The following is a 13,602-nucleotide window of genomic DNA, read 5'->3' as shown; positions in this document are numbered from 1 at the left end:
TGTGACACGTGACGTGCTGCCCAACCACATCTTTCTCCGGAATCCAATGTGCACAGTACGAGATAAATTACTGCCTGACGGGATCTGGCTATAGACTAGCACATGCAGGGGCGACACCACTGGTTTTGAGTGGGGGAGGAGGGCAGGACTTTATAGGGAGCCCCCTGGAGAAAATAGTGTCTTCTCACAGGGGGTATCCTGCGCAGCGTCGTATTCAAGAAGGGGAGCACCGAGGACATGTGCTCCCTTATCAAACTGTTGCAAGTATCACATAAAAAATGAAATGTTGACAACTAAAATAAAACTAGAATGTAGCCTTCTTATTATCTAGCCAAGAGTCTCACTAACCTAACACAGTACCTCCTGTTACAGAAAAAAACCTCCTGGGTTAAAGAGGGGCACACTTATTCAGAACAGAATGCTTATGATTCACGAACGGGCCTCCAAATCTAGCCAAGGGGTCTCGCTATCCTAAAACAGGGCATCCTGATCCTAAAACAGGGCATCCTGATCCGAAACCGCGGCCATCTGATGCATAATAGGTGCTTCCTGTTCCAGAAGTGGGGCGTTCTGAATATAGAAGGTGTCTCATAACACAGAACGGAGGCCTTCTAGTTTGTAACGGGAGCGCCCCGAGCCAGCAAAGCGCCGTCCTTAACACAACATTGGGTCCCCTAATCTAGAGCATTGGCTACTGTATTTATAAAGTTGACCTCAGGATCCAGAAAACGGGTTTCCTGATGTAACAAAAGTTTTATGGGCTCCATTTATTATTTTCTAGCTCGGTTATGTACGCTTCCTTGATCTGGATTTTGTTACTCTACGATTGGCAAAAACGATTTTAGTTGAGAAAAGGGACCTCTCAAAAATTGGGGGAGGGCAAAGGCATGTTCTTGGCCCCCTTGCCTGCCGGCCGGGAAGGGGGACGGAGAAACGGGAGGGCAACTGCCGCTTTGTCCCTCTGCTGCGCCGCCCCTGGGAACATGCAGAGGCGCAACCTGAGCCCTGGAAGGGAGGGGCACAGGGTGGACACAGGCCCCTTGGTAGTGAAAGCCCCTACCCCAGAAATAAACATCACCGGATCTGGCCCACTCGATTGTGAACTGGATACATGATGTTCTTGCTTTCTTTGTGTTTTTAACTTCTTAAACTGGAACAAACGTTATCTTTTTTTGGCTCCTGAAAGTCAAAAAGAGAGCTTCGAAGCTTCAAAGCTATCGGAGGATATGATTCCGCTTGCATTTTGACGTCAATGGACCGAAATGAACCCGGACGGCTGTTCTCATGACCGAATCGAGGCTCTTGTTCACACAGAGCACCATGTTAGGCAATGGGCTGCTGATTCGGGGCTCCTAGCTTTGCTCCTGCTTGAAAAGTGGGCTTCCAGGGCTAAGGTCGATACGTGGTTAGCTGTTCGATGTTGACAGTTTCTGGCCGAAAATAGGGCCTGCATTGTCCCAAGAGGTTCTCGATCAGTGCAAGAGGCCTTATGACTGGCATTTGATGTCGCGGCCTTACGGGTCGGGATCTTCAATATGACCTACAGCCAGCTCTTTGGGCCTCCGACCATAAGCCTTCCAACCGGGCCCTTGATCGTGGGTCCCGAGGAGCTCATCATGCCCCTGCTCTGGCACCCTCGACCACTGCCCTTTGCCAACACGGAGCCCTTCCCAGCACAGGAGCCTGCTAGGTGCTGTGGGCCCCTGACCGACATAGGGTGCCCATCATTGACTCAGATGCTCCCACCGATCTAAATCACAAGCCACAGCCTTTCCTGCTTGGGGGATGTGTCCTCAGGCCCAGGCCGACGCGTGGTGTCCTTGAATGTTCGGTACTGGCTGTGCCTGACCAACCGAGAGGCACTCATGGCCCCATCGGTGAGCCGACGGCCCTCACCGATTGGGGGCCATCGGCTCCCCGAGCTCCCCCCAATTGGTGCAAAGCCTTAATTGACGCATAGGGGCCTACGAGTGGCATTCGAGGGCTCGGCCGCAAGGTCAGGACCCCTAATATTACTTCTGGTCAGCCCGACGTCCTCCTGGTAACTACAAGTTTTTCTCGGTCTTTTCAGTACGTACGGTAATTCCTGCACTATTTGGTAGCAATATTGCAACTCGGGCATTCTGCTTGATATTTCTGGCGCATCAGTATGTTGATGCGTGCGCGGTCGCCGTCGTCCGTGCTACGTCAGGGAACATTGAGGTACGGGCTTCGGCAGAGCAATGGGAATAGATACCTTGTGGTGCCTGCGCCTCCCGGCGGGGTGGGAGGCGGCATCAGAGGATGGGTGCATTGTAGCTATACGGCCTTGGTGCAGCCGGTACAGCCCCAATGACAGACTTTTGACAGACACACGTGCGCGGATGTGTAAGGGGTGTGCGGCCGAGGAGGCAGTGGGCTGCCGCATCATGGAGGCATACGACTAAAGCCGGCGAAATGGGCGGATATTTTTTTCGTTTTTGCTGTCACCTTACGTGAGCGCAGGTGATTGTTTATGTTTGAGCCTTGAGGGCATTTTGTGGTGGCAACAGTGGTGGCTGCCTATGCTGGACAGAGAAGAGAGCACAACACCTTATATTTTGAAATGGTACTTTCATGGTTATTCAATGTAGCATTATGCCTTTGAGTCATGTCCTATGTTTCTTTCATTCATTTCAAAACTGTTAAATGTAGTTTCTGCTAGTGTGCCTGTTCCAATGCTGCATCATTTTGTCCATTGATGGTTAGGACTGGTAATACCAATATCTCAGCAATCTGTAACCTCATCAGTGTGCTTTCTTGGGCTGTCAAACCATTCAATGATATTATCATGTCAAATAATCTCATTGACTGGCTTGACAACCATGGCTTGTTGAATATGTTCAAAGGACAGCTGGTGTGTGGGATATTGGGATATAATAGCAAATTGGGAGGCAATAATAACCCTTTTACATTTTGTGACAACAGCTGAAGTGTTACCACATTTTAAGACCACATTCTGTATGTTACCAGTACCACCATCATTTTACCTCCCTGAACCTTTAGCCTTCAGCCTGTGGTGTGGAGGCTTAGTTTGTTTTCATTTTTCAAGTGTTTTTGATCACAAGGAAATAATTGTGAGAAGAGAGGAGGTGACAGTTCTTAGTTTGATTTGTGATTTTCAATTAATGTGAGTGGCATTTTACAATAAAGCAGGACCAGAGATAAGTGCAGAACAAAGTCCTGTGTGAACTTTATTGTTCAAGTGTGACTCCCTTTGAATCATTTAGATGTAGACATGTAGCATAGAGTAGTTCACAGATAAGATTTTTGTAAGATGTTGCTAGTTGCTAGCAATAGCTTGTGATCATAATCAGAAGGAAACCATGTCAGTTGTTTCAATTATATGATAGCTTGATCTAGTGCTTGTTGACCAGGCTAAATATTGGCAAGCTGTTCTGTTAATGTATACCTTGCAACTTCTTCATTCTCCCAGTCAAAAGTGTGCTTTGGAAAGTTTTTGGGGTGTCATCTCAAATCATTGTCAATGACAAAGATCTGTCTGTTATCTTATTATCTTGATGTAATAACCACCATCCCTGTGTGTCTATTACTCTGTCCTGTAAGAAATGTAATGAATGGCTGGGTGTGCCACCTTTGCTGGACTTTCTGAAACAGCAAGCTGATATATTGCAAGTCTTTGAAAGGAGTCAAAATGAAAGTGTGAAAGATGCCAAAGTGTGTGGAATGAAAATTGGTGATTGGCAGCAATTAAAAGAAACCTGCATTTTTAGAAGGATACAGAAAATTTTGCCTTGTGCATTAGGCAAGGTATTATAAATAAAGTCACTGCAATCCATGACTATTTGAACAGCTATATGGCATAAGTATAGATGGAAATGTATAGATATCTGCTTGGTTTGCTCATGACAACCAACAGCACGTTATCTGAATTACTAGCTGCAATGGTCAGGATTATTCTGTGAATGATGTCAAATGGTACATTTTTAGATTTGGACCACCCAGGGATTCATTGTTCCACACAGTCTGTTTGTTTGCATGTTCCTTTGCCTTACTGGCTGCCATGCTGTATACACGCCGATCGCCACGATCCGACAGCGGCGAAGGGTCCGAAGGGGCCGGGACGGCCCGCGTGCCGGGGGGGCCAGGCCTTTGGTGCTGCCCCCTACCGGCCGGCCGGTCGGACGGCCGGCCGGCCGGCCGGCAGGGGGCCGGCGCCACTCAGTCAGTGACTGCCGCGCGGCGCGACTGCCGCCAGTGCTTCCTCCGTCCTTGCTCCGTCCGCCTCGACCGCACCGTCAGACAACATGTTGGAGTGTGAAGAATGTGAGTGGTGTGACCTGCTGACGTGAGGCCCGGGCCGGGGCCGGGGTGCTGTCATATCACCGTACGCGGCATGGCTGGCGGACTGCTGTCATGCCGCCGTACGCGGCATGGGCTGGCTCTGAGCTCTCGCCGTATGCGTGGTGGTGGAAACATTCTATGATGTGTGTGTGCGGGGAGAGGTGAAGTATTTCTAAAAAAAAACATGTTGAGCGGCATCGTGATCCGTGATGTGGATTCTCAGATGTTTACCTTCGATGCTCGCGCCACCAGGTCTCCCTGAGTCTCACTGCCTTATTCAGGTTTACTCGTCACATCAGCGTGCTCTGGTCCTCGCAATCAGTGACATTTCATTTCACGTTTCTTGATGGGATAGCATCGGGCGTAATAGCGCAAGCGGTTGTTAGGCTGCTTGCTTTGTGCATTAAGTGCGTTTTACGAGAGTTGATGTCATGGGGTTGTCTGAACTTAAACGTAGCTTTTTTGTAGGACCTTGGGTGATGAATTCGTTGTTGAATAGCTACCAGCAATGGACGGAGGCTCCGGAGCTTTACCCGATTTCCATTCAATAGCCGGCGCTTCGCTCATTAGCTCAGTAATTTTGTCACATAGTGGCGCTTAGCCGGCCACTTTGACGTGCAGTTATGATGTCGCTCTAGCTTTGCGGTGGTTGGGGGGGGGGGGGGGGGTGATCGTAAAAGTAAGGAGCATTTCAGCATTGGAAAAAGTTCCGCCCAATGGTGTGCTTTTGGGCTCTGGCAGCAATGCCGCCTTAAATATGGGAGACTATCCGCTGCGCGTGGGGCAGATGTGCCGTTGGCGCAGGACTGCGCGTGGGGCAGGTGTGCCGTTGGCGCAGGACTGCGTGTGGGACAGATGTGCCTTTGGTGCAGGACTGCGCGCCTGGTGCCCGGTGACCCAGGTCACCGTCTCCGGCTGTAGACACCGAGGAGGCAGGCTGTGCCACGCTTTTTCAGTTTGGGCGGTTTTTGGCGACGCATCAAGGGCGGTGTTAGTGTTTCACAGTCGCCATCACGTACGGCCTTTTTAAAAGTGAGAGGTTCTTAAGATATGGCGAGCTTGACCTTTCCTTTTTGCATGTTACATGTCGTTTGTGTATTGCAGGAAAGTTTTGTCCGATCATTAAATCTTCTATTCGGCTTCAACGTTGTGAATGGTTGCGCTTGCCCGATTTTCCTCCTCATCCGAGCAGTCGCGTTGGCCACGCATTGTCCGGCCATACTGCTGTCGCCACCAGCACCAGGGGAAGGACGAGTCAGTGCACCTTGCAGGGCCGGTTGCATACGTTGCATAAATTACGAATGGTGGGTGCGCCTCTTGCATGGGCAGGTCCTAATTTTGGAGTGGTCCCTTCCAGAGGAGCTCCAATATCTGATTGTGGTTGGGCTGCATGTCAACGTTTGTAAATGCTAGCGTCATTAAAGCCGCAGCTCTGCGCTCGAAGCCGCCAAGTGAAACTAACCGGCGTGTGGAGACTAAACCTGAGGTAAAGAAAATGATACAGATGTTTTCAGACGAAGAAATAATGATCCTCGTCATCCAGCCATTGATACCAGAGTGTCTGAAAGGTCTACATTTGAGTTTTCCGGTAGCTCTCAGGGTACTACTCTGAAAAGGCGGAGACAAACACTGGGAGCAAGGCTCCCAAAAAGATCCAGAAGTCTACCAATAACCAAAGCATGTTTTTACGGCCCAACCCGACCCATTGCCGAGCTACTAGAATAGTGTCCAAAAGGATTTGGGAGTTATGACGGGAGACAGTGGCGGCTGGGGATGAAGGATTGGGGCCGGGGAGATCAGAGTGGTGGCTGATGGGGAGGGAAGTGGGATCTGAAGAAAGGAAATTTATGTCTAGGGAAACGAAAATAACGTCAGTAGACGGGAATAATGTCTGGGTAGATGAATGTAGCCGCCGGGGAGACAACAGTAGCGGCTGGGAGGAGATGAGAGGCAGTGGCTGAGTAAGCGATGATGACAGATGGGGGACGGAAGCGGCGGCCGGGACGATCGGTGAGCGATGGCTGGACGCCGGCGGCCGCCTGCCGTCCCTGGGCGCCATGATCGCCGCTGTGGGCTGCTGTGGCTGACACCGAGCGTTCGCCGCAGACGGCCAGATGTCGACGGGCGCCCGCAAGGTGTCGTTCGACGGCGGCGTGAAGGCGGAGCAGGACTCGACCGTCGGCGTGTCGGCCACGGCAGAGCCGCCTCTGCCGCGGGTGAGTACCGCACCGCCGCTCTCGTCACACGCGCACCGGCTGCATCCGACGCGGTCGGCGAACAACGGCTGGCGCTTGGCACACTGACGAGCGTCGCAGGAACCGCGACGACAGCTGTGGCGGACGGGGATAACGGGCTTGAGCCGACCCGGATGGTCGAGCTGAGCTGTCGAAACCCTGGCAATGAAGGGGGAGGGGCGTGCCAAGACGTGAGATGTGAAAAGCCGCGAGATCACTACGGGTTTGGTATGGAGGAGAGAATCCTTGAGCACGTGTCCAGTGTTGGGCGTGCCCTCTTTTTTCGGAGTCGAGTACTGAGATCGCACTGAGCGGGAATGTATGGTATTCGCGGACGGCTGCTGCTGCGCTCGGATGGCTACAGCCGGGCGGTCGCCAGGGACGTGGCGCGCCGGTGGGCACGGTCACAGTATGCAGGGCAGTGAGTGACGCCACCCTCGGGGCGCCGCCATGATCAGCACTGGCCCGGTGTCGTGGCGGGCTAGCGGCCGGTTGCCAGGCGAGCGCGTCTGCCGTGACCTCGCCGCCGCCGCCGCCGCCGCCGCCGCCGCCGCCGGCTGAGGCCGAGGAACGGCACCTGATCGCCGCGGCCGACCGGCGTCGCCGCTACTGCCGAACGTGACCGGTGTCGCCGGTACTGCCTAGTGTGGCCGTTGTCGCAGGTACTGCCGAGCGTGGCCGGTGTCGCAGGTACTGCCGAACGTGGCCGGTGTCGCCGGTACTGCCAAGTGTGGCCGTTGTCGCAGGTACTGCCGAGCGTGGCCGGTGTCGCAGGTACTGCCGAGCGTGGCCGGTGTCGCAGGTACTGCTGAGCGTGGCCGGTGTCGCAGGTACTGCCGAGCGTGGCTGGGTGTCGCAGGTACTGCCGAGCGTGGCCGGTGTTACCGGTATTGCCGAGCGTGGCCGGTGTCGCCGACACGGCCGAGCGTGGCCGGTGTCGCAGGTATTGCCGAGCGTGGCCGGTGTTACCGGTATTGCCGAGCGTGGCCGGTGTCGCCGACACGGCCGAGCGTGGCCGGTATCGCAGGTACTGCCGAGCGTGGCCGGTGTTATCGGTATTGCCGAGCGTGGCCGGTATCACCGGCGCGGCCGAGCGTCGCGTGTCGTCTGTTTTCCGCATCGTGTCAGTCGACTGACGAGTACCCTTCACGGGCGCCTGTGGGGACTTTTTTGTCCGCTTAAGGAGCGGGAAATGGGCGCTCGCCAAGCGCGTGCGGTGCTGCGCGGGTACTTTTACTTGAGTTGGTCGGCGCCGCCGACTCGCGGCGCGTGTTCGGTGACGGGGTGGCGGCGGCGTCCGTTACGCGGACCCGAGCGTGTTGACGTAACTGACGCACAGCCCAGTCGGAATGCCAGGCTGGATAATTGAGAACTCATGGCAAAAAGTCACCGTGAACATGCTAAATGTCAGGACTTTCACAGACTCCGTACGACGATACGCTGCCAGGGATCGACTGTAACATTGCAATGATTATTTATCACGATGTGGAACCGAGTCGGCCGGAATAGACGGGTTTTGTCGCCGAGATGTTTTATGTCTGGATTCGGCGAAAAAGTTGCAAACAGATATCTTTGCTTCGCAGTGCCCCACGAATTTTCGTCTTTTTCACTTATCCAACCCTAAAATCAGATGTCGTGGAATCCGCGCGTTGCGTGTTGCATGTGGTGAACCGGTTAGTATTTCCACTGACCACATAGGGTTGAAGGAATGAAACCATTGTTTCATGGCAAACCCGTTCCCGCGCCTCTTTTCCGTGCGCGTCCAGGCGGCCATTTTTGTAACATTGAATCATGAATTTGTGAGGAAAGGTGAGGTAAACTGTGTCGCCAAAGCAACGTCACATTACTCTTGATTGGTGTAATTTATATTTGAATGAACAATGTCACAGTGCAGTCACGTTTAGGTTCTTTGTTAGCGTTTTTCACCATTTCGTTCAGTGCACTTCAGCAATATGTCAAATGGATTATGTATTAAAACTTGCAAAGTTTACATTCCCAAAAAGGCGAACCAAGGCGAACAAAATGAACCATTTCGCGCAAATCTAAATTCTTAATGTTTTCGCGTTCGTGTGTTTCGTTTTTTTTTTAATCAGCACCTAGTGCGCTCCTATGCGCAGTTTATTTCTAAGTGTTTATGTAACATACTTACCCCGCGAATGTTTACACAAACAGTCATGGAGCGGAAGAAGCCGGAACACGAATGTAGAGATTTTGGGGACACTGGCAAAGCGATTTCACTAATTGAAAACGGTTGACAGTCGTAGAGGTCACCGTTTTTACAAATGATGATTGGCATTGAGCCCCTGGTTTTCGGCATTGAGTTAGGTGATCGTGTTTTGATAATGATAGAAAATCGACCTTCAGTATACCAGTAGGTACAGGTAAATCGGCGCTATCAAGGAAGAAATGGCTACATTGACTCTAGTCAACATTTCAGGTTGTGCTCATGGCCACGAATCAGTGAGCACCGCTTGAAACGTTGAGTGTAGCCAATGTTGCCAAGGGTACCTTGATTTCGTCGTGAATACTGCTACCTCCAACTATATTGAAGGGTGATTGCTGTCAAAATATGATCTTCCAACTCACAATAATTCATTTAGATAACGCGTACAGGTATTGGGATGAAGTGGGCCATCACTAGTCCACTTCGACATTTAGCAAAAGCATCTATGGAGGGCAGCACGTCAGATATGGCTGTCATCCTCTAATGTGACATTATTGCGACTTCGTCGACTACTGACACCAGATTAATGATAGCTCAGACCGGCATGGTCTGTATTGCTCATCTGTTCCTCAAGTTCATAACATTTTTCGTACACTATATTTCTCCAGAGCTCTGCAGCACTTTTTACTGAACTTGTCGCCATGTACCAGAATACGACGGTTTAGGAGCGATTGGCATAGCATTGCACCAGTTCCAGTGGGAACACCCACCGGGCCGAGAGGCGTTCCGCAGCCCATTTTACCTCGCATCTTCGTATGCATAGAGTGGGCACGTTTCACTCCGCGAATAGTCGTAAAGGAAAGGACTGGGATCGTTAACATGAAAGGAAACAATTTGTCATAAATGTTACAGGAGATTATTTCTTGTCTGTGATGTGTTCCATCGGGTATCGCATCACATCAAGAGTGCTTTTACAGATGGTCCTTGTTGTTGAGGCTCTAGTTTTTGGCATTGAATCGATTGATCGTGTTTTGATAATCAGAAATCGACCTTCAGTGTGCCAGTAGGTACTGGTAAATCGACGCTATCAAGGAAGAAATAGCTATGTGAAATGGCCGGCTCGCCATTTGTGAGTGAGATAGGAGGGTGGCGGAACACACAGCTTTTTTAAAAGAATGAGGCCGACGTAAAACAGAAGCATAAGCAACCACACATGTCTGTAAATGTGATGTGGCCTTGTCGTACGCGGCTGCTTGAGGCAGCTATAACCAAGCGCTTTAACTTCCAATGATCGCCCGTCAAGTTACAACCTTTGTTCTCTCACAGGCATAGTAGCACGGGTGCGCGGTACCGATCACGTGGTATTCTGTTTTCTCTCAACACCGTTGGTCTTGAAAAGGTGAACGCGCCGTGCCAATAAGCAGTCAGCCTGCAATAATCAATGACGAAATGCACATTTCATATATGTAGGGTTCATGACGCATCATGGGTGTTCGCTAAGCCGACAGCGCCGGGTTAAAAGGAGCAGCAAGTCTTGAAGGGCTATTTTAGGGGGATCACTTATTTCTTTGTAAACGGATGAAAGCTTGCAAACCGGATTTGTAAACGGATGGAGACATTGTTTGTGAAGATCCAGTAATTACATGGACCACCCGACTGTTGCTCTCAGCGAGTTTCCCTGCGGAGCACAATGAATGGTCCGGCCCTAGCCTACCCGTGCTTAAAAGCGATAGCTAAAAACTACATCCCCGCGTAGTTTGCTTCCGGTGTGCTCCAAGCGCGAGCCGGGCCCGCTGGCGGTCCGTCTTAGAAAGAGACGCTCCGTTTTGTCGTCGCCTCGTCACCAGAGGCGCTAGCCTTGCCCCCGGTGTGGTATAGGTGGCGCTGCCAGCGCTGGGCGACAGGTCCGCAGCCCGCCATTCGCTGGCTGTGGTTCACCGGCCTTACGGCGGGCTGCCGCCTCACGGACCGCGCGGCCCGTGAGGCCGCCTCACGGACCGCCCCGAATGCCCCCATCGGGCCCAATCTTCCTGTTACCGGGCGCGGTTCGGAGCCGGCTTTAGGTTCATTGTCAGTATCCGTGCCGGCATCCTGGACCGTCCCTGTCCCTGGCGTCCCGGACGCAGCGCTGTGGGCTATTGCCTCACGGCAGAGTGAGTGCCGTGCCCGGCGCTGGCTATTCGATGATCTTAACCCTCTTCAGCGACTGATTTACCATGTTGTTTACAGAGCTGGAATGTGATAGTGGTGATGCATTTCTGATCAGTTCAATCGGCACTTAATTTACAGAATGATGACCTGAACTTGTGCGGTAGACCAGACCGTGCACCACTCGCAGGCCAGCAGCACGGCCTGCAGGAGCTCTACGACGGCTGCTGGCATGGCATATTCAAGGCTGTAAGGCGCCTTTCATCGCCCCGTGAATAACAAAGCGACACCTAGTCATACCATGATCAGTATGCTGTGATCAGGGCGCCCGCGTCCGACGCCGCCGTGTTACCGGGTGGTACAGCGTCCTGACCTCACCACTGACGTGGCCCTCGGGAGGGAGTCGGCCGCCTGCAGCGTCCCGGCCGCACCGCTGACTTGACCCTCGGGAGGGAGTCGGCCGTCCGCAGCGTCCCGGCCGCGTCACTGACGTGACCCTCGGGAGGGAGTCGGCCGTCCGCAGCGTCCCGGCCGCACCGCTGACGTGACCCTCGGGAGGGAGTCGGCCGCCTGTAGCGTCCTGGCCTCACCACTGACGTGACCCTCGGGAGGGAGCCGGCCGTCCGCAGCGTCCTGGCCGCACCGCTGACGTGACCCTCGGGAGGGAGTCGGCCGCCTGCAGCGTCCTGACCTCACCACTGACGTGACCCTCGGGAGGGAGCCGGCCGTCCGTAGCGTCCCGGCCGCACCGCTGACGGGACCCTCGGGAGGGAGTCGGCCGTCCGCCCGGCCCTGCTGTCCCGCAGCCCCGGCACAGCCCTGCTTTATGCATGGACGGACGGGTGCCGGCGGGCTGTCCCGGGTGACGGCAGCGGCGCCAGAGGCTCACGGCTGATCCCAGCAGACTCGGAAGCAGCTGATTAGACGGACCGTAGGCGGCGCCACCGGTTGGGCTGTCTGAGTGAACACACCCTTTGCTCACCTTGAAGTGTTAGCAAGGTCCTCGAAATCCACGATAGGTCAAGTGTACGCGGTCTGCGGCGGTGACCTGGTCAGGACACCGGCCAACGTAATGCCGAAGGGATGGAGAGAAGGCCCTAGTTTTGAAAACATCGGTTACGGTCGGGAATGGTGTTACCGCAGAGAGCCTTTATGCGAATGAGAGGAGGCCCAATGATGCGAGGACTGATAATCCTAAGTGCATTGGAGACGAGACACGCTGAGAGGTCCACGTCATGACCTAGAGAAGGCACAGCCCCCGTGCTGTGAGCGGCTTGCGAGTTGGATGGCATCAAACCGCTCCTAGGAGGCGTCACCATGGACGAGAAGTGATCCCTGTAATGAAACGATTGTGTGTGGTTTTGTCAGAGGGCTAGAATACGACAGAAGATCGTGTCTGGCGGTTCGAAGACCCTAGCCATAAGCTGCAGGCTCTTGCAGGGTTGAGCACCTTGGCTGGGCGGGAAACCCTCACCATGGCTGATATGGTCATGATGCGACAAGGCTGGAGGCCTCCTGTAAACTAGAGGGTCTGTCGTGACTAGGAGGAGGTTCCTGTCGAGACTGAGAGAAAGTCCGTGGACTAGTTGAGGGGTGATGTCGGCACTATAGCAGTTGTGATCGCAGGTGTGTCCAGCTGTGTTATGAAACTATGTGCTCATGCGGGCTGTACTGAAATCGAACAGGCTGGCGCGGGCTTGATCATTCACGTCCATATTCATGTCCAAAAGTTGAGACGTGCTCCAGAAAAGTGGCAGACTACTTTGTGCGTGGGAAAGCATAACCAACTTCGCTGTCGCTGGCGTTCCCACGAGATATACGCATGCATAATAAGTCTGACATCACGAAGCAGCTGCTAGTAAAATGCCGGGTGATATGCAGACCCCTGCGAGACTGTGACTGTGAGACCCCTTCAACCCGAGGAGCCCTAGTTTTCGGTGGAGGCCTCCAATGAATGCGTGCCAGCCCACCCTCCAAGAACTTCGTGGTGCCGCTCACAGGCAGCGCCGCGTTCCACTGTGAGCGCGCGTCGCTGCAGTGCGCCGTCATGGCCGTACCACCGCCCGGCATCACCCGAGGGCAGAACAATGCCCCACGTGGTGGCCCCAGCCCCGCCGGCGGCCGGTGCGCGCCCACGCGCCGTCAGGCCCGGCTGACCGTGTGGCGCCGTCCGCCGACTGACGGCGTCGGCGTCCTCTCCACTGGAGTGTTTGTTCGCCGGCCGGCGCGATACGATATTGGTGTCTGGTGCGACTATCGGTCGGCCGGGCTCGGCTTCCGGACCCTGCGGTCGGCCGGGATCGCGTTCAGTGCACGTTGACGCCGTGTCCGACGCTGACGCCATGGCCACCCAGCGCTTGTCCGCCGCCGGCGAGGAGGACGAGACGGCCCGTTTCCTGTCGGAGGTGCGCGATCGGCCGGGCGTCACCTTTTGCGACACGGCCGAGCGGCAGAACGACGTGAACCGCTTCCGCCAGCTGTCCTCCGATCGACGCACGCGCAAGGTGAGCGGCGCACGCGCGAGGAGCGGCGGTGCTGGCGGCAGCGACGGCCACAAGCGCTGAGGCACCCCGAGAGTGGCGCCGGTTGGTGGTTGGTCTGGGAAAGGCGCTGTAGGCTACTGTGAAAAGATAATGCCAATAACGCAGGCTAGAGAAGCTTTGGTTTTCTTGTCCTCATCTCGCGAAAGTAACAAGAAAACACTGTCCTGTATTTACACAAAATGTTCCGGGC

At 54.0% G+C, this 13,602-nt stretch overlaps 1 protein-coding gene across 1 annotated transcript in view; it reads left to right on the top strand.

Moving 5' to 3' along the window:
• Positions 1 to 4,269: 4,269 nt before the first annotated feature.
• Positions 4,270 to 13,602, top strand: part of LOC119111605 (adenosylhomocysteinase-like 1) — a 56,790-nt gene continuing 47,457 nt past the window's right edge. The window contains exons 1-2 of the mRNA XM_037235412.1: positions 4,270 to 4,305; positions 6,430 to 6,539. Of these exons, the coding sequence (XP_037091307.1) occupies positions 4,287 to 4,305; positions 6,430 to 6,539 (129 nt within the window). The 5' untranslated portion in view covers positions 4,270 to 4,286. The remainder of the gene's footprint in view (positions 4,306 to 6,429; positions 6,540 to 13,602) is intronic.

Source organism: Pollicipes pollicipes, unplaced genomic scaffold (genome assembly GCF_011947565.3).
Source record: "Pollicipes pollicipes isolate AB1234 unplaced genomic scaffold, Ppol_2.1 Scaffold_7261;HRSCAF=8764_pilon_pilon_pilon, whole genome shotgun sequence".
NCBI lineage: Eukaryota > Metazoa > Arthropoda > Thecostraca > Pollicipedomorpha > Pollicipedidae > Pollicipes > Pollicipes pollicipes.
Note: the sequence above shows the minus strand (reverse complement) of the source record. Positions and strands in the feature narration are given on the sequence as shown.